The 26,969-nt window shown below is 45.8% G+C and overlaps 1 protein-coding gene across 6 annotated transcripts in view; it reads right to left on the bottom strand.

Annotated features, from left to right (window-relative positions):
* BNC2 (basonuclin zinc finger protein 2) overlaps positions 1 to 26,969 on the bottom strand; it is a 1,233,205-nt gene that overhangs the window by 403,308 nt on the left and 802,928 nt on the right. For 4 of the 6 annotated variants that reach the window (XM_078675978.1, XM_078675979.1, XM_078675982.1 and 1 more), the window contains exons 1-2: positions 11,033 to 11,296; positions 9,913 to 10,064 (exon numbers count right to left, since the gene is read on the bottom strand). In XM_078675978.1, coding sequence (XP_078532104.1) covers positions 9,913 to 10,064; positions 11,033 to 11,111 — 231 coding nt within the window. In that variant the 5' untranslated portion in view covers positions 11,112 to 11,296. Of the gene's footprint in view, positions 1 to 9,912; positions 10,065 to 11,032; positions 11,297 to 26,969 lie in introns of those variants that run through there. The other 2 variants (XM_078675980.1, XM_078675981.1) reach the window with 1 other exon arrangement.

Below are 26,969 nucleotides of genomic sequence, written 5' to 3'. Positions count from 1 at the left end.
GTGCAGGGGCTCAATGTTTTTTCAAAGGAGTTGCCGCTGGTGTGAGTATGATGGCTGTCTATTCTTAATCCACCTCAGACCTTTTTTATTTCTTTAGCTCACTTTTGCAGGTTCTTTTTCATCACTGCTTTCTTCTTTAGGGTCTGTTTTCCTTCCTTTCTCTTCCTCTGTCTTTCTCTCTCTTGCTCTGGATCCAGAGCTGATGATCAATAAGTCTGGGTCCCTAAAAATAAGTAGCAATGTCCGACCCTCCCGTCACCTCCACAAATGTAACCCTGGTAGGCTAACTGGACTCCATCGCGACTGAAAGCTTCTCTGTGGTGAATTGGGATATTGTACCTGTCATTATAACTTCCATCTCCTTCACTGCACCTGTGCAAACCTTCCTCATCCCCACCAGTAACAATCAGAAGCACCCTCCACCCCAGGCTGCACTGAGGCCTGTATAAAAGCATGAAACAAAATTAATTGCTGGTCCAAGTGTCTCGCTTTCACCCCTACCCTGTTCAGGGATTCATTCATCCCCCCTCACTCATCTCCTTCACTAATACCCTCCAGAGGGAGAGACTCACACTCCTACTTTGGGAGCTGAAGGTAGAGCGACGAATGCCGCACAAACTGGACGTAGCAGCTCAAGGACGAGTACATGACATGCTTATATAAGGATTAAAACATTATTGTACCTTGAATGATAAGCCAGGGAGCGCAATCACATGTTCTTACCACGCAATCACTTACAGACGCACTTAAACCCCACGACTGTAAGCTGTCTATGTGTCAACACCTGCAAACCGGCGCCTCCAGCAGCAGCACTGCCTTTTCTCGCTCCAGATCTTTCACCGGAGGAGCATGAAACCAGGGCTGCTGGGGAGGTGTGGAAGCTGCATCTCCTTCCAACTGCTATCAGATGCTCACGCTGCCCGTGTCATTTGCGCCAAAGAGATTGCGAATCCATCTATATGCATTTGTGCTTGCACCGATGGAGGATGGTGTACACATAAAAATGCCTCAAAGCACTTTGCTGGAGACCCACTCGTATTTGAGCTGACAAATATCCTGCCTAGTGCATTGGTATAACCTCCACTGCCACAGAGATCCAACAGAAATTATGGGGCAGACTTTGCTATTATAGAGCACTTTCTGCCAATACTGTGGTATAATAGAGGTGGAAATAATCGGTATTATTATCCAACTCGACAATATTTATATTATCAACCTTGTAAAGGTGAGAGGCCAGCTTACACCATGGAATTCTCCCTTATGGATTTTTGCAGCCAAAGCACTTCTCCATTGAGCTAGCTCAACAGCTATTAACTGGTCACCATTGATTACATTTTGACCAGGCTCTAAATCTCAATTTTAAATTCATGATTTCTGGAGGTCTTTGTCATCTACCTTTGAAAATGGTTTCACTATCCATACTAGACGGGGTCGCAATACACAGATCTTGGTTCTACCTTATGTGACACTTGTCTCATTTCCACATGTGAATCTGTGAGTAAAAGCTGTGAAACGTGTAGGTCAAGTGTGAGCAGAATGTGTGTGAAGCAGTGCAAAAAGGTAAACAATGGTTAGCTCTCTACTTGAGTCCCAAGATTAAAGTGCCGAAAACAAATGGACACTTCTAACCAGGCCTTTCCACCAGTTGCAGGCACTTTTCACAGTTTCACTCCGCCTATTTCAACAAACCCATCTACCAGCGATCTTCCTGTTCCACAGCCACATTCAACACATCTGGCTAGCAGAAACTGCCTATTACACAGTTCTGTCTTGTACAGCTAAAAATGCCAGAAACGGATTCTACATCAAGTCAATTTACAAAACATCACATCAAATCAATGTGAATATTAAAAAAACAGGGGCATTTCAATAGCAAACACTTTTTCAACATTCTGTACATAATTTCACACATTTCAGGCTCGTTCTAGAGAATGGACTACATCTAGAGAAGTGTATGACAGCATTGTACATCAGTGTTTAAATAACCATAAGGCATTACAACACAAGTGCTGAATGAAACCTTTGTAGTGGCAGGTGTCTGGGTGGAATACACTAGTATGACATTTATTACATTTTTCTGGAAGGGGCAGTTCTGGAATCATCAGTTCATGGGTTGTATTTTCTAAAAGAACTCTGGACGAGGTTTTCCCCTTTTTGTAAGTGGTAAATGGAGTAGGCACATAGTACTGTTTATCGAGTTGTGCAGAAGTAGCCACTTTTTTCATTTGGGCTACTAAGAAAATGGAATTGTTCTGGTGTATGCCTTTGCGCACTATGTGGTTCAAATTGAAAATGTCTGATTAAAATAGACTGCCAGAATTTTGTCAACAGCCCCACAATTCTTTCAAAGAAAAAGTGCACAATTTCCAAGTAGTCTACTTCTGGTTTCTGCGTCATTTCCTTAAAGCACCCATGGCGGTATTAAAGTAACGTGCAGTTGTGTGGCCACGTTGTGGAATTATAATAGGTACACTTGAAATAGTCATACATTCCTTTCCTACTTATTTGAATAATTTCATCTACTTAAATCACCTTCCAAAGAGTATGAATTTATGTAAACCGAGATGCCAGACAACAAAGGGCATATGTGGGCATCCAGGTTGTGTTTGTGCCTCATTAACTCAGTGTGTGCACCAGCAGCCGCCGCGGGGGCAATGGGCCTGGCAGCATAGTGAGCCTCAGCACGGACAGATGCCACGGCTCTTGTCTGATTGCCCATTCATCACACACTCACCCCTGGCAGACTGGCTGCCCCGAACAGCCAAGACGGGCCTAGCGCACTGTGCTTCTGTGGGCATTAAGGCGGGCTTCCTTTATATCGACAGCAGGACCAGGGCTGTTTGTCTCTGTGCATAACGTGCCCACTGAACACCTATGAGAACAAACACATGTTCCTCGGTATTGGGAAAAGTGATCTGTTCTTTCTGTGAGAAAAACCAGTGTATAATTTTTGGCTTAATTTACTTTCCCAAACTTTGCACCATAAACATTCCCTCGACAAAGAAGAAGAACTTGGTAATATTTAATTCATTTACAGATTTTTCTTAGGATGGTGTGAGCCACGCTTGCACAATTATCTATGCAAAATGCACAAGCTCCCAATCCCCTTCATCTGTCTATGTGCTGCTGCTCAGACTCACAGTCTCCCAGGTAAATTTTGCTGCAGACACTGGTGTGTGTCTCCCGATGTCTGAGAAGCACAGTCTAGGTTTGCAAATGCTTAGTAGTGAGATGCTAGCCATTTCTTTATTTTTTAACACGCATGGAGTATTTCAAGAAATCGCATAAAGACATCTCAATATGCTTGGAATGGGTGGGGGGGGGGTGGCTGGAAGAGTACCAGCACACGTTCAGAGGGAAGGTTCCGATGCCAGCTCCGTAATCAGCGAACAGCCAGTTCCGCTGCAATCACCCACCAGTGTCACAGTGACCCAGAAACAAGTCCTCTCACCGGCCCCTCTAATCAAATGCTGGAAACAGCTAGGGCACGGGTACTGCTGCCTTAGAGATCGTCCATTCTTTGCTTCTAAATAGAACTTTTTTTTTTCAAAAAAAGCCGCCTGTGGAATTGAGATGTTTATTTGATCTAAAATGACTCTGTTAGCAGCTAGTGAAAAACTTTGGCTCCAGAAGTGCCAGATTATTCTACAAAGCTATGGCCAGGGTCAACTTTCGAGATGCATGGACATAGGCGTTGCTGTAGAGATTGTGACATCACATCAAATATTCGTAAGGCACCAGCACCTTGTACCTTCCAATCTAAACATTTCTCCCCTCGAGCAATTGTAACCTCTTGGCTTCACCCTCCCCTGCAGGGTGAGGATATCCTCCGCGAGAGTCAAAACCCCAGCTTTTGCTCACAACATCACTGTCACCATTACATGTAGAGTTAGCTCTACATTACATATGAAAGGGTGGGGGTTCAAGAAGGTTCAGCAGTCTGCACAGGTATAGCAAATAGCATGTGCCCCGGTGAAGCATTTGCTTAAAATTCAGCTGTATCTCAAATTGACACAGGAAAAATTGGCTAACATTATTTGCCACTTTCTTGCATCATGGACAGTACATGAATATTTTCAAATGGCACATGAAGTTTATAAAGTAAACCACGTTTGAGGACAATTTAATACTTCTTTTGCATGAAGATGTAGAGACCCAATAGAATAATCTTACTTCCACGTAGGTGAAATGTGCCTGAGTCAGATCAATTTACTTGTACATCTTTCTTAAAAAATGCACGTTTAGTGTATGTTATAAAGAATATATAACCAGATTAGTGTACATACATATACACATATAGATACATACAACCAACACTTTCACAGTGAAAATTACATGCTGGTCAAAGTAGCATTTCCTTCCATAAGGACGAGCTATGATATATGCATACCCTTCCCTCGCAATACATAGTGCTGTTGAAAATACTATTTTACGGTATGGTTTTAATTATGCAGTTTTCTACCCATTCTTTGCCACCCGAATGGACATGGATCTGTAAGTATGGATGCCACAGACATCCACAAACCCATAAATGCTACACTAACGTAATATTTTACACTATACGAATGCCAAATAACAACAGACAAATAAATACACACACTGCCTGAACATAACTTTTAGAAGTTCAAAAGATCTTGCTTTATTCATTTAAAAAACCCTTTAAATAAAACCCTATATATACTTATTACTACAATCTACTACCATAGTAGAATTGGACAATAATTATACAATGAGGGCAAACTACAGAGAGAAAAATGGGCACTTTCAAATCATGTTTTCTACCTGTCCGTGGAGCCAACCTGCTATGTCGGCAAAACATGTTCAATTTACCACCTAAGACACATTTTAAAAGCAGACTTCTCTGTAAATACGGTTTAGTGTACACTGCAAATCCTCTAGAAATGTGGCCAAACCATTCATTCTTAACTAGAAGCTGGAGATTACGACAAAACAGAAAAGCAGGTAGTTGGATTTATATATTGGAGCGCCATAAGCACCCATAGACATGCACAGCAAGCATGCATCAGTGAGGAAGATGATGCTATTGGCTTGAAAAAAAAATAGACACTTGGTCACGTTCACCACAACAACCCTTCCCTTTAAACAGGGGAAAACAACCCTATGTCTTGTAATGCAGTGCAAATTAACATATGACAGACAGCAGAGCTGCTGCAACGACTTGTGCCACTTAATGCGCTTTATATGAATATTTCATACGTTTATGTTAAAACTATTTATGTTAAATGTGATGATAGTGCAAACAAGCTGAGAAGTTTGTGATGTGGTCCAGAAAAAGGCGGTGGATCTCTGCAGCTCTGTGGGGGGACCCTCTACACGCTCACAACTGTCGGAGTCACAGGGTTATGCTAACCTCCAGTACAAGGCATAAAACCAATGTAAAAACATCCATAGGGGAGCCTTTAAATGGGTTTGTATAACATGGACAATAGATAACCGCACATTGTGCATATTTCCTAGCTATGTCTTAGGAAAAGGAGGGTTTATGAGGAAAAAACATGACTACTATTTGCTTTTCAAATAAAATAGAAAGCTAATGAGACTCGGGGTAGACGAGTTGGTCATCTTTCTACAAAACTGCTGCAGCAGGGTGTTCTCTTTCGCTTCTTTCTTTTCAGAGCAGTGGCCATAGGCGCACGCCCCTGTAAACAAATCAGAGGCATTCAAAGAGAGGATTGTGTACTCTGCAGCTTGATGTACGACAAACGTAGCCGCCACCAAATAATTAGACTTCTGTTTCATCACAGTGGTCAAATACAAGTGTATAAGATGCACGCAGTCTCTGCAGGGCCAGGGCGAAGAAGAAGACGTCTTGCTAATGCCATGAGGGTGCCCACAGGGTGAGGGCAGTGTACAAAATAAGCAACTACTACGAGCATTTGACACCCCTTTACTATGATGTTCTGGATGTAACAAATATAAAATGGAAAATATCACTCTATGATTGAATTCATTCATTAATTAATGCTGGTGTGACCTAAGAGGGAGGGAACTTCAAGATGTTGGGGGAATAACAATTCTACTATACACGCAGTGCATGCAGATAAAGGAGGTAATGTCAGTCAATTTATGTGCGACTCACGTGTGGCTTTACATGGGTACGTGCTGTTCATTCATTGATAGCGCACCTGAAGGACTGTTCTTCCACTCTTAATTGAAGGGGGTGAGAAGGCAAAGATGTTTTGAAGTTTACATTTGAAAGCCCCTCTCTTCCGAACCACCAAGCAACAGGAAAGCTGTCAAATGCGGTCTGTGGCATTTTCTGGCACGGTGGGTTACAGCGATTTCTCACTTAGGGACGCCTTTCTTAAAATGTCCCAGAGTGCTTTGGAGCATTACAAGACCGCGACGGTCACTGTAAGAAGAAAGATCACTGCTTAGAGGAGCAGTCAAATGCACACAGCATTTTATTAAATGGTACCTAAAAAAGACCGATTTGCAATCAAAACAAAAAAACAGGCTTTCTACCATGTTAGTAATGCTTTGAGAAACTCTTGAGGCACACTGTAGAGTGACCTCTGAAAGAGGAGCGGTGGAAGGGTAGTAAAGACTACAATTCCTCATCAATCCTAACCTAACGCCGATCAATCTGGGTTCATAGCAACTTCCTTCACAAAAGCAGTCGCATATTCTCCCATGAGAACAATCCACTACCCAGGCTGACAATGACACAGGGCACTTGCTTATTGGAGCAACCAGTTTCTTTCAATAGGGAACATCATCTAACCTTTGCCTAGAAAAGAACATTTCTTCAGTGTTCATATTGACTAACACTTTTGATAGCGGGTTGATAATCAAGCTCAAATTAGACTTCGGTGCTGGCCACCTGCAAAGTAGTGGACAATAACTGGTTACCTGGACTGATTTGTAATCGCGCCCATTTCACAACCCTATGAATAAGGCCAAATTTAAGCAAGTCAAAAAATAAAAAGATTTAGTTCAGTAACCAGGCACAATCGAACAGCTAAAAAGTAATGTAAAACTGCACTGAGCTTTCAACATCTCCATAGACAGGTTTCTGTGATTCGTCATCTTCAGTCCACCAGTACAAAAATGTCATCCTACGTTTTTTAAGGAGAACACAACTTATCTAACTGTTGCCTTTAAATAGTACCATTATATGGCCAACACTTGTTTAAATGCATTGGAGGAGAAATGTACATTAGTAGTATTCTTTCATCAATAGAGATGAAAAATATAAGAGAAAGCATGTTTATATTTCCTGTTACTAGCAGCACAAAGTTGTATAAAAATGCTGGTTTACAGTCTTGTGCGGCACACTTGCATATCTTGGCATACTGGCTGTACTGATCATCAAATGCTAGCGACAATAAATAGGTTACCTCGTTTGAAATCTAGAGCTTAGAGGAGTCGAAAAAATATAATTATATAAAAAAAAAGAAACACAAAAAACAGAAAATGACAAATTTCCCTATCCAAAGACTTTGTAGAACTGCTTTGAGTCTAAAAGATGATGTCCTTTAAAATGTTAAAGCCTCTTTTGAAGAGATGACAGACTGTCAATGAGTAGCTTCTTTCAGACATTCTACATACTTTTTTCTCTATACATCTGTTTACTCTTTTCTCCTACAAGCAAATATCCCCTTTTAAATGTGCCTAACAAGTAGGGAGACACGTATCTCTTGCACAAACACAACTTCGCTATAATAGAAATGGCTGAAATTTTTAAGGTGCAAGTGAAAGTGTGAAACAGTGAAAGTAGAGCTCCGTCAAAAAATGAATAAGATATTTGACTTTGCCCTTTTGTGCAAAATTCAACTGAACGCTCTAGCTTTTCACTCTTTTTGTGTACATGCCCTTCTTTTGTCTTATAGCTTTTCTGTGTTTTCAAGCTCCCCTGACACGGTCTTGTTGTATGTTAAGTCTATTTGCAAAAGCTTTTTTAGACCAAACTGCTCACGCCAGTGCTACAAGGCTCAACAGGCATTCATCAATTGATTATCCTTCAGATGGGATGGCGTGGAATCCTGCAGAACACTATGGAGGAAGACTTATTTCCAATCTCACTCCTCTTAAGCATACCTCGCAGAAAGCGAGGATGATTCTGAGAGGTCAGTCGCTGTCTAAGCAGAGCCCCCTTTCCACTTTTCAGCAGTCTGCATGACCTGTTCATAGAAGATGCGGTGGGGAGGACCAAGACACTCGTCCTGCATACGGGGGACTCAGTAATACCGAAAAGACCCATGGGAACTCTTTGGAGATGGTAAAACGTTCCTTTAAGTGTATTAAGCGGGTGCCACTCAGCCATGCCACATAGAGTTACTGGTATGAGGGGCAGTGACAGTGTCCCTTCTAAAGGGGATATCACAATGCATCCCCCCACCCCCTGCAGAAGGCTCAGGCTGCAAAGAACCTCTGCATCAACAGATTTACCTTGTCACTAAGGTTTGTCTCTCCAATAGAGAACTCTACCAACATCTGTGCGTGTATTCACTACACATGGGACATTACATGGGGCATCTGTCAGAGCTACAGAGGCGTTCTTGGGACCACAGTGCAGACAGTGCTCATCTCCCAGCAGCGAAGTACCACACTGCTGCTGGGAGACGAGCACCCCTACAGAGGGCTCCGGTGGGAACCCCTCTCCCGCCCTCGAGTCCAGGCCAAGGTGAGGCTGGCTCTGTCCATGCCGCTGTTGGGGTACGCCCAGCAGAGCCAGGCTGTTCAGTAAAAGGAGCTGGGGCAGGCAGGGCACGTACCACCGAGAGCGTGGTACAGAGACACCCACTCCTGTGATTAATTATCAGTTATTACTGGCCTCACAATAACATTTCAGCTTTCCGTCAGAACCAGCATTCCAAGATGCCTTGAAGGCGGCCCCCGGTGCAGGAGCAGCGCTGGGGATAAAGCCAAGTCACAGCTCAGTTAAAAAAAAACTGTGTGTGGAAGGGGGAGACGGAGAAAGAGAGAGAGAGGTGAGAGAGGGAAAGTGGGGCGCGAGAGAGAAAGTGGGGTGAAAGAGAGGGTGGGAGAGTAGTAAAGTCAACATCTGAAAGTCTCCAGTAATGACCTCGTGTTCCACGCTGGCAAAAGTTGCAGCACAACTGGTCTGCACTCCTGCGGATGGAAGAAAGCTGCCGGCAGCCACATGAAGTCAATTATGCTACTCTGGAGGGGCCCCTATATCTGCTATCAGGCTTGGACAGGGGGAAGGAAGAAAGGGAGTAAGGGAAATGTGAATTTAAAAGAAGACACGGAACTGAAGGAAGAAAGAGAAGCATGACACAACCTTGGAACATTGAAAGAGAAATGTAACACTAGGAGGAGCATGGAAGAAAAAAGTTCAATTAGAGATAGGAAGGATGGAAGAGGTAAGTTAAGATGAGAATATGAAGGAAGGAATAACTAGAACTACAGAAGAAAAGGGGGAAAGTAGAAAAATAAAAGAAAGGATGAGAAAGAGCGAAATAAAGACGGAATGAAAGAAAGACAGAAAGGAAGAAGAAAGAGAAAGAAGTAAACAAATGGGACTAGAGAAATGAGGAAGTGCAATAAAACAAAGACAACATGTTAGAATCAAAAGAGCAAAAGCAAGGAAGAATGAAAGAAGAAAGGAAATGAGTTAGGGTACTAACCCACAAAAAACGGAAGAGAGATTATGAGAAAGCAGAAGAGGGAAAGAAAGATGAAAAAACTGCCATATTGCGAGTTGCTCTTTCATTCCGCTACAGCCACCACTGCTGGGGTACCTCGTGCGGCCGTGGGTACCGATGCCACTCACGTAACAATGGCACGCGCCTGAAAGCATGAAGTTGCACTCGTCGGCCGGCTTGCAAACTTTGCCTGGCATTGCTGCATGCACAGCGGCGGGCGCAGAGCCCCACAGCCCCCCACCCTCCCCTGGCGGCGAGCAGGCAGCGCAGCGCCCCTTACCTGCTGGGACATCCTGAAGAGCAGGTTGGCCTCACCGGGCTGCCAGCTGCCCATGAAGGCGGGTTCGCTGCTGCTGGGCGTCCTGGTGCCGTACTGCATGGGGCTGCCGGGGCGGGCGCCGCTCCGCTCACATCCGCGGCCGCCTGCGCGGGCTGAAAAGTGAAGGTGGAAGAAGCAGTGAGCCTCTTGGCAGCCGGCAGGCAGCAGCAGCACGCGTGCAGAGGAGTTAAGGAGCTGTCTGCGCGGTGCCTGCTGTCACTTGGGGCTGGGGGAGGGGAGCGCAGCGGCAGGAGGGGCTGGGGGTCAGCGCGTCTCTCGCACCTTCCGCGCGGGGATCATTTATGCATGGGCCGGGGTCTCCCCTGGGCGGCCGCCGCCGCCTGTCAGGTACGCGCCCCCTCCGGGGGTGACTGGAGCGGGCAGCGCGCGGAGCACACGTGCGGCATGGGGCAGCGCCGGGAGCTGACCTGGACTAGGAGCAATAAACTGGCATGCCACGTCTGCCCACAATGTGATCGGGCAGCCCTTCAAAAGTAACTTCTTTAGCAGTCACTGGCCATGCACGGGAATGTGTGCTGCCACCCCCACCTCAATGTGTGCCACCTGCCAGCTATCCCATGGGCAGGTGGACACCTTTCAGGCAGGCACTTCTTAATAAACGGTGCCCACTTCTACTAACACATACATTATTCAGTTATCTCCCCATTTACTGAAGCGGTCTGGGGACAAGGGTCGGGAAAGACACGCCACCCTCGCCCACCACACATAGATTCAACGAAATCACATTTTCCCAAAATTGATATAAATTGAAATTGTAAAAAAAACTGAAATGCGTTAAAGGACAAGAATTCCACCAGACGAAAAAGCAAGCGGGGTGCCACTTCAAGACAATACAATCAGAAATGCGTGTATTCCAATTTCGTAAAAAAAAATAGTACATGCACGTTTTTGTTTAAAAATTCATAAATTATACTAGCAACATAGACAGCCTATTTACTGGTGGGTTGCATTAACATGTTTTAAACAATCATTTTTTTAAAAGAAACTGATGCGCAAACCATAATGCAGGCTTTTTCAATAATGTACAAATACAATTAGAAATAAAACGATTTATACTGACCATTTACGTAGTCCACGCCAACAACCGACCCGTTGCTTGAATAATAGGTATTACAGTTACCCAGCGCCAGGGTACTCATTGCTTCGACCTCGAAAGAATGAAACGCGCACTCGCCTCTGCTCGGATTCGAACCTGCGCCCCGCACACTGCAACCATCTCAGGAGCGCGTGAAGTGACGCACTGAGCTATAGTCCTTTTTTTTCAGAAGTACAAATACAAATGGACCAATGAGCATGAATCCTAAAATAAGACGGGTTGCTCCGAAATAAGGTGAAAAAAACTACAAGAACACAAAAAAGAGTGCGTCCGGGGGATGGATGAGGCACTCTCCCGCTGAGGGATGGCGGTAAAGTGCGGCTGGAGGAGCCCAGGGAGGCGCGCGGCGCTCTCGGGGTCATTAGCGCGCGATGAGGAGGGATGGGGCCGCGCGCCGCTGACACAAATGGGCCTCCCTGGCCGCAGCCTCGGCCTGAAAGCTTTTCTGTTAAAAACTTTCCCCACGGCGTGCGCCACCATTAGACGCGCGCACGCTCTCAAACCCGGCACCCTCACGCCCTCCGAGGGGAGGGGAGCTGGGGTGCGCTCAGACTGATTTTTTTTCCCTCTAGTACAAAATTGAATTATATTTTTTTATGAGGTGAAAATGGACGTAATCCCTTTATGTTGCCTAACTGGGTGGAGCAAATCACGCCAGTGACAACCACAAAAAAATGTATTTGAATAAAATAGACATATTCTAAGTTGAAAGCTTAAATGTTTAAGGACCGGTCGACCTTTTGGCAAGGAGGGGGGTGCAATGCACGCGGAGTGTGCCAACAGTGGCTGTGCATTTACAGCCAGCTATTACCCATTTAAACTGGCCGTAAAATGTGCTGGGCTCTCGATTCGTGAAGTGGCACTCAGTGCCTCAGTCAAGCTGCCTGCTCAGCGCCTGACCTTCCCGCTAATGGCTGTTATTTGTGGGAGGCTTAAGGACACTGTCAATACCAGGCTTCCTCCTCCCCCCCGCCCTCCGCCACCCCACCTCGGCATTCCTGCTCCTCCCTCCGCGCCCCCTCCCCTCGGATCCGAGTGTCCTGCAGTCCTGGAAAGAAGAAACAGAAGCCCCACCAAACACCCGGGCGCGCGGCAGCAGGCCGCACCTGCAGCAACAGACTCTTTCATTAGGAGGGCTCTCCTGCAAGAGTCGGGCGGGCGCGCGCGCGGGCGTCCCCGCGGGCCGGGCCGTGTCAGAGCCGATATAATTAACTAGAGGCTCAGCAACGGATCAATTACCAGACAAGCCGGTGATAGCGAAATCAATGGGAGATCATCAGGCACATTATCAGTGTTGCAAGTCATTAGGGTAAAACTGAGAAATGTGCTCCCCGCCGGCCCCTGCAAGGTGGCCTTGCAGAGTCCAGGGCTCGTCGACTGGGAGGGGGGGGGCTTGGAAGGGGGTGGGGGTCTGCCGACAGTGGCCGGCGACAGCTCTGCCCCCCTCCTGACCCCCCTCCACACACACCTGCACTGCGTTGTAACTGCAAGTGACAGCCCGAAAGGCGCACTTTATTAAGACACCAACTCCAAGTTTGTTTAGTCCTTAAACTCTCTCCCGGAAAATCGATGGAGTGCGCGCAGGGGTTATTAGTCAGGCTCGCTGGTGCTTCGCTCAGGTGCAGGCCGAGGCAGCGCGCCGAGAGGGGGCACAGCCGCACTGCCAGCCGGCCTCAGCTAGGATAGCGCCTGGGCGTGGGCGGAGAGACATTTGGCGCTCTGACGGTAGTGAATTAAGGCAGGCAGCAGTGTCCCTGGTCAGGACCATTGATGAGCAGAGACTGGCCCCTGAGCACTAATATTCCCGGACCTCCCCCAGCACCTACATCACCGGTAGCTAAGCTGCCTCAAGGAAGATGGTTTTGTTGATGTGTGTCAGCAGGGGTCAGAGGGCGTAGGGAGGGCAAGGAAGGAGGCTAAAAGGGTGTTAAAACCATCACCGCCGCATGATAATGAAGGATAAATCCACTTTAAACTGAATTCAGAGAGAAACGAGCATCCAGGGACAAAGAGAAGGCTGAAGCAAGATGAGATAGGCGCTATACTGACGACATAACCATAATGCTCACAGCTCCATGTGCCCCTCAGAAAATTGGCGCCCTGCTAAAGGCTGGCCTTCGCCAGGCGCGGCAAGAGAATCCTTTTCTGACAGACGGTTGGACGTATCGTGATATGCATAGTCCCAAAAATAGCCGACGGTAATGCAAACGGCTCCAGTTATTAGCTATTTGTGCTGCTCAGTTTGTAATCTTTGAATAGGGAAGCGTATTTCAGGGAATCGGCTACCTCAAATCCTCTGGTATTTGTGAGAATGTCACCAATAGGAACCATGTATGTCCATTATGTTAAACCCTCTACCCCTCCCCATAACTAAGAAAACCAAAGCCACTATTTTTTTTCTGTTATGCGGGGGTTCAGGGGATAGACCAAACGTGACCAAAACAGGTGCGTGGGATGATTGTTGGGCTCAGGGAAGTGGGGTGGAAGGGTGACTAAGGAAAAACAGAGCCTCAACATACAAAACAGTGGTTACACAAATTGGATAAAAGAGCGGAAGCCACAGTTCTCTTTATTTTCACCAAGCTTTCTATCGCAATACAACACATTACTGTTACAGAGAAAAGCTGTATTTGCTGGCGATTTTTTGTTACTTTCCTTGCTATATCAATAATAAAATGGGAAACACAGGGGTATCGTATATTCTCTTTCAAGCTGTCACGAATGTACTCATGCAGCACCCCTCAAAACTTCAGAAAAGGGCAGTGTGACAAACGTTACTGCAAGACAAGCCTCACTGAAACTCTAGAAGCCGGTTAGCATGGTGCTTCTTTGTGCTTGCCAGAAATGGTCACTACTGGAGAATGAGGTACTTCAAAAAGTGGGAATATTCAATCCCTCATTCATGCCCGTGCAAGGGGGTGGGCAGAATCCCCTCCCACTTTGAAACATATTCAAAAGAGTAACGAGCAACCAAGCGATGAGAGCGAGCCCAGTACCCACCTGAGGGTTTGCTATCCTCCTTTTCATCCTTCTGACACTGACCAATTCATTTTTACTGTTTTTCATCCATCCTCCTTGCTCTTGTCCCATTCCATACATCAAGACATTTTTTACTGCCCTGTTCCAATCTTCAGTTTCTCCATCCATCCATTCAACCATCATCCACATTTCCTTCCTTCCCATCATCCCTCGATACATCAGTTTCTCCATTCTTCCTTCCCTCACCTGCCCACTTTCCATCCTTCTTTATATCTTCCTTCCCCTCATCCGTCCATCACTCGCCATCTTTTTCTCTATTTAGCCATCTGTCTATCCTTCTCTCCTTCAACCCAGTCAACCTTCTCTACTTCCACTCGCCTATGCATACTTTTCTTCAACCATCACCCATCCATCACTACAAAGGCCCACTCTTTGTTCAATCCATCGCTCCAATCTCCTCTCCATCACTCCACCGTTCTTTGGTTTCTTTCTCCTCTCCATTCATCCATCTTCCCAGTCCTCCATTATGAGCTCTGGTTTCATTGGTTCCTCTGACCCCTTAGTTCAATCGTACTGTCTTCTTGCAGAGGCATTTATGGGCTTCTGCCTGGAGTCTCGATGAAAGAACCATAGCCATAAACATAAATCCTTTACATCACACAAAACTCCACAGTGACACCACCCTCCAAACTGCTAAAGCGGGAGGTACATGATGTCCTGGGCATGCACATCACGTATAGTCATAAACAAATGTTCAAGTCCCTGTATTCTCCAAAAACAATCAATCCCTTAACTCAGGAAGGCAGCCAAAATTGCGAAATGCTGGGACTGTGCTTGGCTCCTACATATTGTGTAAGGTGGTCTTTTGGAGCCTATATGCGCCAAGTACTTTGACATAAAAGCCTGAAACCAAAAAGGACCAGCCCCAAAGGGTCTGTCTTGCCAATTTCATATATTAACTTGAGAGTGTGCACATTGTGTGCATCCTCTGTGACTGTTGTGTGTTCCGAAAATGAAATGCATTTTGGGGACATAGTACTGAACAATTGCACAGTAAATAATGGATGTAGTACAATTCATCTGTAAGATACGCAGTCATGCCCAGAGTGCGCTGGTGTAAAGTTGCACCTCTAAATATGCAAAACCAAACAGTGTACCTGAGTCCAGGCATGTTGCTAGTGTAGGATGCAACTGAATGACTATGTGTAGGTCATTCTACCTTTACCTATTCCACACTTGTTGTTTCAGCAGAAGTGTATATTTTTTTAGAATGTTTCCGACCTGTTAGGAGTAAGATATTTCAGACATATTAACTATTGTTTTAGTGACACAAAATGTATTTAAGAGTTAGGGATGGAGTAAAATGTCTGAAAGCTCAGGTTAACATCACAGATTTTGTCAAATTCCTTCATTATTTCTATTCTCTTCTCTCCCCCTACTCTTCTCCAGTGAACTTTCACTTACCCCAGTACCCTTAGAATGTTCTGCCACCAGCATTCCATCTCCTGTCAATGGTAGACAGTAGGTCATTATAACTATGTGGCCTTTAGTTGTAGCTTTTGGGTAGAAATATTTTCTTGCTTCAAAGTTCGCTATTGTTCTTCTGAGCACAACAGATTTCATGAGCCTGACCTCATACGCTGACGACACTCAGCTGGTGCTGGCAATAAAGGGCGATGGACAGAGGGTGGCAGAGGGATTCCAGAAGGGGATGATCACTATCGGTGAGTGGATGGCAAGGAATTGCCTAAAGCTCAACTCCGATAAAACGGAGGTGGTCATCTTCGGCAATCTCTCACCAGTATGGTCTGAGGCATGGTGGCCATCGGCCTTGAGTACACCTCCCTCCCCCACGGTCAAAGTTAGAAACCTAGGCGTTACTTTTGATGACCAACTTAACTTTATGGCCCATGCAAACAAGGTGGCAGCCAATGCACATTACAAGCTTAGAACGGTAAGAAAAATTATACCGTATCTACCAGATTCAGCAGCCAAAACGTTAGTCACCACTCTAGTTTTGACATCACTAGATTACTGCAACGGTCTGCTGCTCAATGCTCAGAGCAGAGTCACTAAAAAATTACAGACCGTGCAGAATGCTGCCGCTCGCGTACTGTCAAAAAAACCCAAATTTGCACCTATCTCAGATACTTTGAAAAACTACCACTGGTTGTCCATCCACAACAGGGTAAAATTCAAAGTTTTGTGCATAGTCTATAAGACACTACAGGATCAAGGACCTTCTTTTCTTAAACATCAACTGATTCCCTACAACCCATCGAGAACCCTCCGATCTACCTCACTTAACCAACTAGTGGTTCAACGTAGTCGAACAGTTTCCTGGGGTGATCGCCGCTTCTCAATTGCGGCTCCTAGACTCTGGAACACCCTTCCGAATCACTTGAAAGCCTGCCCCTCTCTTCTTCAGTTTAGAAAAAAACTGAAAACATGGTTATTCAATCAGTAATCCACATCCCTGTACTCCCTGATCACGCTGAGATAACAATGCATTTTAGCGCCGAGACGCCCAAGGGTAATTGTACGCGCTCTACAAATATCATAAACATAAACATAAACATATGCAGGCCATTTGGGCAACTTCGTGCTGTTGGCGTAATGCTCTCGAATTCTCTTGCCCCATGAACAGGCTGACATTAATGTTGATTTAAAGATTAGTATGCATGCTTTAAAATCAAAATGGAAAATCTAGGGTGAAATAAGTTTACTCTTATCTAAGATTTAGATTTTCTTGTGATTTACAAAACATATTGTTCCAGACATAAGTTCTGAAAACCCAAAGTCTGTCAAATTTCCAGGAATGCTCCTGAAAGCCAAAAACCTTCTCCATGCAGTTTGCCACCAAAAGGTAAGACACAACAGAGCCTTTGCCTTGTTTTTACTCATTTTTTCTTCCTCCACAGGAAAATAAGTTTTCCTATGGACAATCTTCCAATGTCCCACTTTGCACCCTGCAAACTTTATATTGGTGTGCATTTGGTATAACAGGACCTACTTCTAAAAGTTTTCTGAATCATGGGAAAGCTTGATTTTGTGAAAATTATAAAGGGTTTTTCATGGCCAACCCCTCATTTCCATTTTCTGCCCTTACTCAAGCTGAAACACCTCTCAGTTAGGTGGAGCCTTCCAAGAGAGTAAGAGCGTGTCTGCTAAAAAACTTGATTCCGTACATCATGATTTCCATTTAGAAGTGAAGGACAATTTTTATTCTTGTAGGTGAAACCTAAAGTGCAAGAAAATGTGAAAAGTGGCCTGAACATGGCTCTGAAAGGGGCTTGGTTAACTTTTCTCTGCTCAATGAGGGCTACTTTTTCACCTTGTCAGTTTTTGTTCCACATTTACAGAAGCATATATTTTAAGGGCGCTTATACCAGGTAATTGCCAAAAATTTGCCGGAGAGAAATTATCCCTACAGATAATGGAAGGTACGTGTGGGATCGAGATAAACATAATTGTTTCCATTATATTAACGGTCTTAAAAACAATTGCAAGATACTTTAACAAACGGTTTCCATGTGTACGTGTGTGACCTCTTCACAAAAAATCACTCTCACTTAGACGTGATTCATAAAACCATAACATTTCAAAATGAGGCATTAACACGTTCTTTTTCATGTAATTCTTTTCTCCTAAAATATACAAATCCCTCTTTCCAACATTGTGGCAGAGGGCTTTTCTTCAAAGAGTAGGTGTTTTTCTAATGCCCTTAGAGATTCATGCATTTCTGGGAGTGTCATCAAGTTGTCAGTTAAGAGTCATCTCCAGGGTTTGCTGGAAATGTCATAGAGGCCGAGGTGGCAATGTTCCCATGAAGATCACAGTACCCTCTTTAAACTACAAATTAAGCACCTCTATAGGGCACGCAGAGGCAACATGAAAGCCATCTACACCCTGCCTTAGATTCCAAGAAGGAAAACACTTCTCAACAATTATAACCTAAACAATACAAAAATAAAGTGGATGAAATTCCTCTGCATAAAAATACCAAAGTTAAAGAAGGATCTCGGGATGTATAGCAAGAAGGTAATGAACCCAACATCTCAAGGAAGACTCCCATACGAGGCTGATATTCAGCAACAGATGTGTGGTGTACATTTCTAATTCAGAGGAGAGCTCTCAATGTCTCAAGCTGCCCCGTGAGTAGTTATAGCAAGGAAAACCAGGGACTGGCTCACTGAAGGCAGAGAGCCCTTGTATACTGAACTGAATGATTGAACATTTAGCATCAGTGTTAACGTGGAGATCGGAGAAGTGGCAATGAAGTTCGGGCAAGGATATCGGTCGGACAGAGAGACACTGAGCATGGAGTTAACGTCTTTAAAAACAAATGAAAGACCCAAATGTAGGATTTTAAAATTCATATCTTGCAGTAGCTGAAGTAGTGTTTTACAAATAGAAAAAATCCTGTGTCCACACTTGCTCAACAGTAATTTTCAATAACATTGAGTATCTCCACCAAAGGGGTACTAAACCTTTTTTCAGTGGAAATTAATACGAAGATGAAAGGGACAATAAATAATCTTCATCATCAATCTTTATTTCGGCCGATTTGACCATCAAAGATATACAAAAGACATATATAAAACAATATAAAAACCATCGAAGTAGGGCAGCAGCACATAACATACAATGTACAATCATTACACCATACATTTAAATTTTTTTTTTTTTTAGTGTTAAAATTAAGTGGGGAACTGCAACTTTAAAATACGGGTGCGAGTATGCCAAACATTTATAAAAAATTTAGCCAATGCGAACACCGTTGGTCCCGAGACATCAGTTTTTAGGATTCTGTACATCGGGAGGTACTCCCTACAACCAAAGTTTCTAATGAGTGGTAGGAGCCAATATTTCCTAGCGGTCTTGTAAGTTGGACAAAACAAGACCACGTGTAGATCAGTTTCCTCATCACAAATGCAAGCCGGGCATTGCTTGGTAGAGGGCGGTGTAGACCAGGAGCTAGTATAAGACCGCAGAGGCAGTGTGCCATATCTCCATTGGAGGAATAGCTTCCTGGCCAGCACGGGAGTCATGCCATCCAGAACCCTCTCCAGCCTGTATGAGTCCTTGCTTTGCGTGAATACAGATGTTAATGACCCTTCACCCTGGGAATCTAAGACCATAGCTAGTTTCTGCTCATGATACGCTTTGGCCAAGGCTCTTCGTGGGATCCTTAATGAAGCATTAGCTGGATCGGACCATAGGTCGGGGAGTCCCAGTCTCGCACAGGCCTTTTTTATATATTTTATCCAGGGGATCTGTAAAGCTTTGGGGTGGGTTAAGAACTCCCTCAGTTCCGCCCTGTAGGTACAAAGTTCTTCACTACTCCATAACCTTCTCCAGAAGGCTATGGGTCTGAGACCCAGTTCATCTGCTATTGGTCTCAGTCCCAGGTCCATCCTCAAAGGGAGGAGTGGTGTACTAGACGGGAGTGCAACTATCTGTCTAATAAAGTTGTTCTCAGTTATAGACAGACTCTGGGAAGATGTATGGCCCCACAATTCCGCCCCATACATGACAGCGCCCCTGGCCTGTGCCTTGTAGATCTGTATGACCGGCCCCAATGGTCGATATGTTTTTTTATCATCCGAGCGATGCCGCCAGTGGTCTGCACTAATTTAAGGTTAGCCCTAGTCTGGTGGGTTCCCCAAGACATGGTTTCATTCAACGTTACACCTAGGTATTCAAAGGTGGAGGCTCTCTCTAGACGTGCTGATCCCAGTAAGGGGTTCGGGCGTGATCTTTGGGTTGGGTTCAAGACCATAAACTTAGTTTTTGTGGCATTGATCTCCAATCCCCTTTCTGTGCAGAAAGCCACAAAAGAATCAAGGATCCTCTGTATCCCCATAGGGGTTTTGGACAGCAGCAGGGTGTCATCTGCAAACATGATTGCAGGCACCCTGCTGCCGTTCAACTTTGGAGCATCAGTGTGTTCAATGCCATTGAGATGGGCGATTACCCCATTGACAAAGAGGCAAAACAGGGTCGGTGCCAATACACAACCCTGCCTAACCCCCCTGTCAACGGGGAATCTGTCCGTCAATTCCCCAAACTTCCCGCACCTGACCCTGGCATAGTTGTTAAAATGCAGTCTCTGTAAAATTATCAGTATGTCCGGAGGCACCCCCATCTCGGCCAGGACACTCCAAAGTTTCCCTCTGGGCACCAAGTCGAAGGCGGCCCTCAGATCCACAAATATAGTGTATAGGCTGCCGCCTTCAAATACCGCTGTCCTCCAATAGATGATGTTTAAACGAAAGACCTGGTCCACCGTTGAAACTCCCTTCCTAAAGTCCGCCTGATATGGGCTGAGGGCATCCGTCTCCTCCACCCAGTCCTGAAGGCGATTCAACAATATCCTACCAAACAGCTTCTGGGGCACGTCAATTAAGCTGATTGGTCTGTAATTGGCTGGGAGCAGGGGCGAGCCCTTCTTAAATATGGGAATCACCTCTGCCCCCAGCCAAGTACTCGGGATTTCCATACCGTGCAAGACTGCATTGATCACAGTAGCCAGGTAGTGGGCCTACACCTCGGGCTCCTGCTTAAACATGTCCCCGGGGAGACCGTCCAATCCCGGCGCCTTTCCAGAAGTCAATCCTGCAATTGCTGCCTTAACCTCTCCCACTGTTATCAATTCCCCTTCATGCTTTGCCAATCCATTACCGATGGCAATCGCAGTTTCTCCCATCTCAGAACTATAGAGAGACTGGAAGTGTGCCTTCCACACCCCTGCTGCAATATTTGGCTCTATTGCCGAATGGAGGCTCCCAGACCCGCCATTAACTACTCGCCAAAACATCCGGTAGTCTCTTGTTTCGAGAGAGCTGGTAAGCTCTTCCCATTGGTTCTCCTCCCATTCAATTTTAGCGTGGGCTACTAATTTTTTGTATATCCGTCTACTTTCTCGTAGCTTCTCTCCGCCTGTTCCCTCCTTAATGCTTCTGAGGAGTTCTCCCTTTGCCTTCCTGCAGGCTGCGTTATACCATGGGGTTTTATGGTGCTGCCCCCTGCTCATATTCTTTACCTTACCAAAAAGCTCTGAGGCCGCTCCCTTTATAAGCTCCTCATGTGCCTGATATAATGTATTATGGGAATCTTTGTTGCCCACATCATTAGCTAGATCTCCCACTTTTTCCAGAATTGGAATTAGTCCTGCGTAAAGCCTCGGAAGTTTCACTTGGCTCGCGGCTAGTTTTTCCCACCTGATTCTTCTCCTGTTGTTGCCCAGTAAAAGTTCGGGCTTGTTGTCCTCCTTATTTAAAATAGAGGGTTCTGAACCAGGATGGATGAGATCTAGTTCTAGGGCATTGTGGTCACTGTCTAGTCTTTCAGTAACCCTGAAGTCCAAGATAGATGACCAGTTCACTATCTGTACAAGGGCGTAGTCCAAGCGGGACTCTCTTCCCACTTTGTTGTAGGTGGGTCTGCTTGGTATATCAGACTTAACACGCCCATTGCAAGCTCTGATTCCATACTTTAGGGTTAGGGCAGTAACCTGCAGTGCTACAGGTGTCCATGCCTTCGGGGTAGGCGCTACTACAGAAGGTACTGCCCACCTGGACTCTTCATCCATGGGAAAACCCTCTAGAAGGCCGGCCAGTGGCTCAAAATGAGAATTTAAATCGCCTCCCACTACATAGGGTATATCCCTTGGGATTTCGGATAGATAAGCTAAGAGCTCATCAATGGTGGGAGATTCTCGCGAGACTCCCACTGGTCTAGAGTAAATATTTATCAAGGCCAGTTTCGCTAGGTTCGGCCAGGCCAATAAAACCACTAGAATATCGTCCGATGGGACTGGTAACCGCGAAGCCTGGCAGCCTAGATGGGATGCCACCCAAGTTGTAAGTCCGCCTGAAGGGCGGCCCTTGCCCTCCCACCTAGCCGGGATGGAAAATGACAGGTAGCCCTGTTGGCTATATTCTTCCCTTGCCCAGGTCTCCTGGAACATACAGACATCCCCAGTCTTAATATAAGTTACCCAATCATATGAGTCCAGCTTATTGGCTAGGCCGGCCACATTCCACCAGATTAGTCTCAAGTGCGCCGGGACAGCCGCAGGGGGGATTATAGAAATAGAATTGGGAGGGCAACCAATGCCCGATATTGCGCCAGATGTTACGTCAGGACCACTGTCGATGGTAGGTTTATTTGGGTCAGGTGATTCACTAAAACCGATGCCTGAAGTCACGGGAATTAGGTCAGGATTTAAAGACAGTCAATCGACCCCATCCAGTCCATTCAGGCAATTAAATCGGTTATAGTCAATAAAGTGTGTCTCTGGAGGTCGATAGACAGGTCGTACATCATACCCCCTGTGTCTGGATCTCCGTTCAACCCTTGTCCAATTACCTTGTGACAATTCATGCTGCATACGAATGGGGGGGAAGAAAAAAAGAGACTGGTAGAGTCTGTATGGTGGAATCTGGTGATCTATTTGACCCAGCGCATATGTGTAATACTGTCCCAGGGTCTCGAAAAGTCACCATAATGCAATCCCCTATTATTGATTTTCTCGTTTTCCCCAGCCAAGGTACCCTTCTCACCATGATGATTTCGTTGTTAAAGTGAGCGGGGAGAGGTCTGTTCCAATTCAGCCATTTGATAATTTTCCTTTTGAGTGAGTGGAAGTTCTCACTTTCACCCATTTCAAGAGGGGGTACACCCGCCAAAACCACCGTAAGACTGTTAGCCTCAGGCGGAAAGTCGGGTCTCCGAGGTCTGGGAGCAGGCCTGTCAGGAAATAAGGGAGCAATACTAGCATTAGGTAGATCCCCAGAAGTTGTACCGAGAGCTGTGGCGCAAGAAACTAGGCCTGCTGGTTGTGGAGGTAGGGGTTTAAAATTGGTGGATGGTGTTGGGACTAGGTTGGCCATGAGTGGCTGCAAAAGGTGGGTGGCAGCAGTACCCGAGGGGGGTCCCACGTTTATAGAAGGGTTATGAGTGTTAAGGGAAGTTTTAGTTGGCGGATTTAACTCGAGGTTTCTATTCTCTTTGCTGGTCGAGGTTTTCAGGCTGCTTATTGCTGCCTCCAAGATCGTGAGTCTGATCTCCACTTTCTTCAAACTCTCGCTAATGGGCAGCAGGAGTGATCTGAGTAGAAATTCTAAGTTCCCCGGAGAAGAGGCAGGAGGTAGTGTATTTAATGGATTATTCCCCTGTTCGCTAGTGGAAGCAATGTTATTAGTATTAGTACCCTTGGCATTCGATGTAAGCCTATTAGACGTAGAGACGGACTTGTGTACTTTTCCAAAGTCAGAATGAGGGATCTTAGTCTTTCCCAGCCCGCCCCTCAACTTCCTTCTACGCTTATTTGGTGGTGGGCCATGCACCTCTGCCACAACAATTTGCTTTGATTTGTTTTTCCTAGATTTGGCTGCGGGGGGTGTTTGTGTGACTAGGTCGACAGCCATGCTGCTAGAGCTATTAGGTGGGATAGCGTCCAAGGTCTGTTCAATAAATGGGCAACTATTAGAAGTACTGTCCCGCAGTAGAAGGGGGACGTCTTCTAGGGATGATGGATCCTGACTGGCGTTAAAGGAACCTCCCTCTTGGGAGATAGGATAGGGGATAATATCACTAAGGGGCCTATTTTTCATATGCTCAATAGAGCGGCGGCGCTCCACCCTGCGCTTCTCCAAAGAGGTTTCGTTGCCCCCATCTCCCTTTGCCGTTTTGAAATAATTATCCAAAGTTCCGTTATTACCTCCTCCCGCCTTCGCTGGTGTTTCCACTGGAGCTGGTGCTGGCATGTCCAGAACCTATGTCAAAGTCCAGATAGGATTAGGAGAGTACAGGCGAAAGAGAATGGGCCCAGCCCGGCCTCCCTCGGCCACTGACGGCCACAGGCGGTCCCGCCCTTGTCCCAGGCTTCTCCCGGCGCGCTCCCGCTCGCTCCCGTGGAGCGGTAGCACTGATCACCTTTAAACAAAATTATAGCAACCTCATAGGCTGATAGGCGGGTGGGCGTGGCCAGCGGGGAGAGCAGCCCAGGTGCAAGGACTCGCCTTGAATCCGGAGAGGATTAAAAAGCCAGGTAGGCGTCAGCACACAACTCCCAGAGGGTCCCGGTGGGCTGGAGGCGAGGTCCGCTTTTACTCCGTCGGCGGGGGGCGTGGCCAGCGGGGAGAGCAGCCCAGGTGTCTTCAATCGGGCGCGCAGGGACTCCTGGACACTGGAGTCCCTGCCAAAGTGCTCGCAGCCCCGCTGACGCTATCACCTGCCCCGCGCTCCTCTCTCAGAGCCTCCCAGTTAGCCAGCAGCTTCAGCTGGCAAAGGCGCTGCGGTGATCCTGTGGTGCAAGGACTCGCCGTGAATCCGGAGAGGATTAAAAAGCCAGGTAGGCGTCAGCACACAACTCCCAGAGGGTCCCGGTGGGCTGGAGGCGAGGTCCGCTTTTACTCCGTCGGTGGGGGGCGTGGCCAGCGGGGAGAGCAGCCCAGGTGTCTTCAATCGGGCGCGCAGGGACTCCTGGACACTGGAGTCCCTGCCAAAGTGCTCGCAGCCCCGCTGACGCTATCACCTGCCCCGCGCTCCTCTCTCAGAGCCTCCCAGTTAGCCAGCAGCTTCAGCTGGCAAAGGCGCTGCGGTGATCCTGTGGTGCAAGGACTCGCCGTGAATCCGGAGAGGATTAAAAAGCCAGGTAGGCGTCAGCACACAACTCCCAGAGGGTCCCGGTGGGCTGGAGGCGAGGTCTGCTTTTACTCCGTCGGCGGGGGGCGTGGCCAGCGGGGAGAGCAGCCCAGGTGTCTTCAATCGGGCGCGCAGGGACTCCTGGACACTGGAGTCCCTGCCAAAGTGCTCGCAGCCCCGCTGACGCTATCACCTGCCCCGCGCTCCTCTCTCAGAGCCTGCCAGTTAGGCAGCAGCTTCAGCTGGCAAAGGCGCTGCGGGACCCGCAAAGCGGGTCCGGCGAGGCGCTGTGGTGATCCTGTGGTGCAAGGACTCGCCGTGAATCCGGAGAGGATTAAAAAACCAGGTAGGCGTCAGCACACAACTCCCAGAGGGTCCCCCTCTTTGAGATTCATCCCTCCACTGAGTTGAAAGGAGCATTGCAATGCTACTTTCTGTAAACTGTGCTACATAGGGATTGGATGACATTAATAAGACATTATTACGCCACAGAATTTGCCATTCAAACACTCAGCTCCCAGATCACTTATTCGGATGGAACCCAAACCATAAAATCAACAGATAAGGGATGCAGAACAGTCTCTTTTGACAGAAATACTACAAGGATAGCAAAGTCAATAGGCCTCTCTGTAATGAGCTAATGCAGACAGTGTCTCCATTCATTGCTGCATTAAGGCCAGACCTATTGACTTTGCCAATGTTTACTCAGTTTTAAACAGGTAGATTGTGCACCCTTATGCATGTGTGCGTGTAAATCTACGCGTACATTTATGTGTGACTTCCACATGATTCCCAGTTAAAATATTTAAAGAAGGTTAAAGCATTGAAAAAAGCAAAAAAGAACTGTTTTCTAAATGCAATGCATAAATGACATAAATAATTTAACGTGTGATGATTAAGTGTACTTTTGAGACACAAATTAGTCCCTCATGCAAGGCAACCAATCCATTAGAGGCGGAACAATTCATATAACAGCCAAAATCAGGAGGTGAGAAAATACTACTCTGGACAGAGTCAAAGCCCATTCTAGGTATCGTTTGGAGGTTTAGTAACATTATTTCCTGCAGACATCTGTGCTGTCAAGCCAGACATACAAAGAAAAAAACTGTGAAAACTGCAAAGAAATAGTATACGATCTGATTAATGAAATCCTAAAACTGATGGGACCCGTGGTCCTATATGTTTCTGAGGAGGGTTGGTTTCGTGACAAAGTAAACATTTTTTCAAGCCAACCTTCCTTCAGTTTCCAACAGTTTGCATCTTACCAAAACTGCACAACATCTGAGCGATCTCTTGGCAAGACCATTTGCCTCTGGAATAATAGGCAACCTCTTTCAAAACAAGCCTTTTATTAAAAAACTTTTAGAAGTAAAGATGCCACCATAACTGAACTACAGCTTCAAGAATACTGGTAAAGAGGTACATTTTTAACCCTCTAAGACAACTTTAAGTGACATTAGATATGCAATTGCTATTTACAAACATACAGCAGTTAGACCGGATGGAAAATCAAGGTCTTTGGTAGTTTTCATTAACTGTATCCTCCAAAGCAATTAACAAACAATATTTTCTCCAAAGTCACTTATTATCTGAAGGAATGTTAATTCCTGGAGACCTTTCTACTCTCTGACTAGACAATCTTTACATTGAACATTTCGAGTCACAATATAGCTTTAAACAGAACATTCTTTACCACACCTACTTTTTCAACCGATGGAGATATACAAAAAATGGGTGTCACAGCTGAGCAGGGAAAATAGAAAAATTCTTGAATTTATTGTAAAGTTAGCAGACATAATGAAAACTTGAAATTAACCGGATTCCACACTTGAGACATTTCTTCACGTAACAGTGGAGGAGGGATAGCTTTAAAATGGGAGAACGATGGAAGAGATTGAGACTATAATATAACCCACTAGAAAGACCTATAGATAAAATCTAATTACTGCACGTGTCTAGAGCACACCCAGAGAACTAATAACAGAAAATAAGATGTTTAGGATTTGCGATGTAGAAGAAATTGTTCTAGTGTCCAATTATAATATTCAGGAATGGAATATGGACAGAACCCCACTCCTAAACAGTCTTCTGAAAGTAAGACGATATGGAGAAAATGAGGATTATGCTACAGAACGACTACAAACAAACCTCAAAGAAATACAAGAGAAAGACATTTGCTTCTCTTTATCTTCTCCTACGCTCTCCTTTTGTTACATAAAAATATCCCCAAAGCAACTCCACGTCTGCTTCGAAAGAAAGCATACTGAGA

Source organism: Lissotriton helveticus, chromosome 2_1 (assembly GCF_964261635.1).
Source record: "Lissotriton helveticus chromosome 2_1, aLisHel1.1, whole genome shotgun sequence".
In the NCBI taxonomy this organism is placed as follows: Eukaryota; Metazoa; Chordata; class Amphibia; order Caudata; family Salamandridae; genus Lissotriton; species Lissotriton helveticus.
This window is presented reverse-complemented; position numbering and strand designations above follow the sequence as displayed.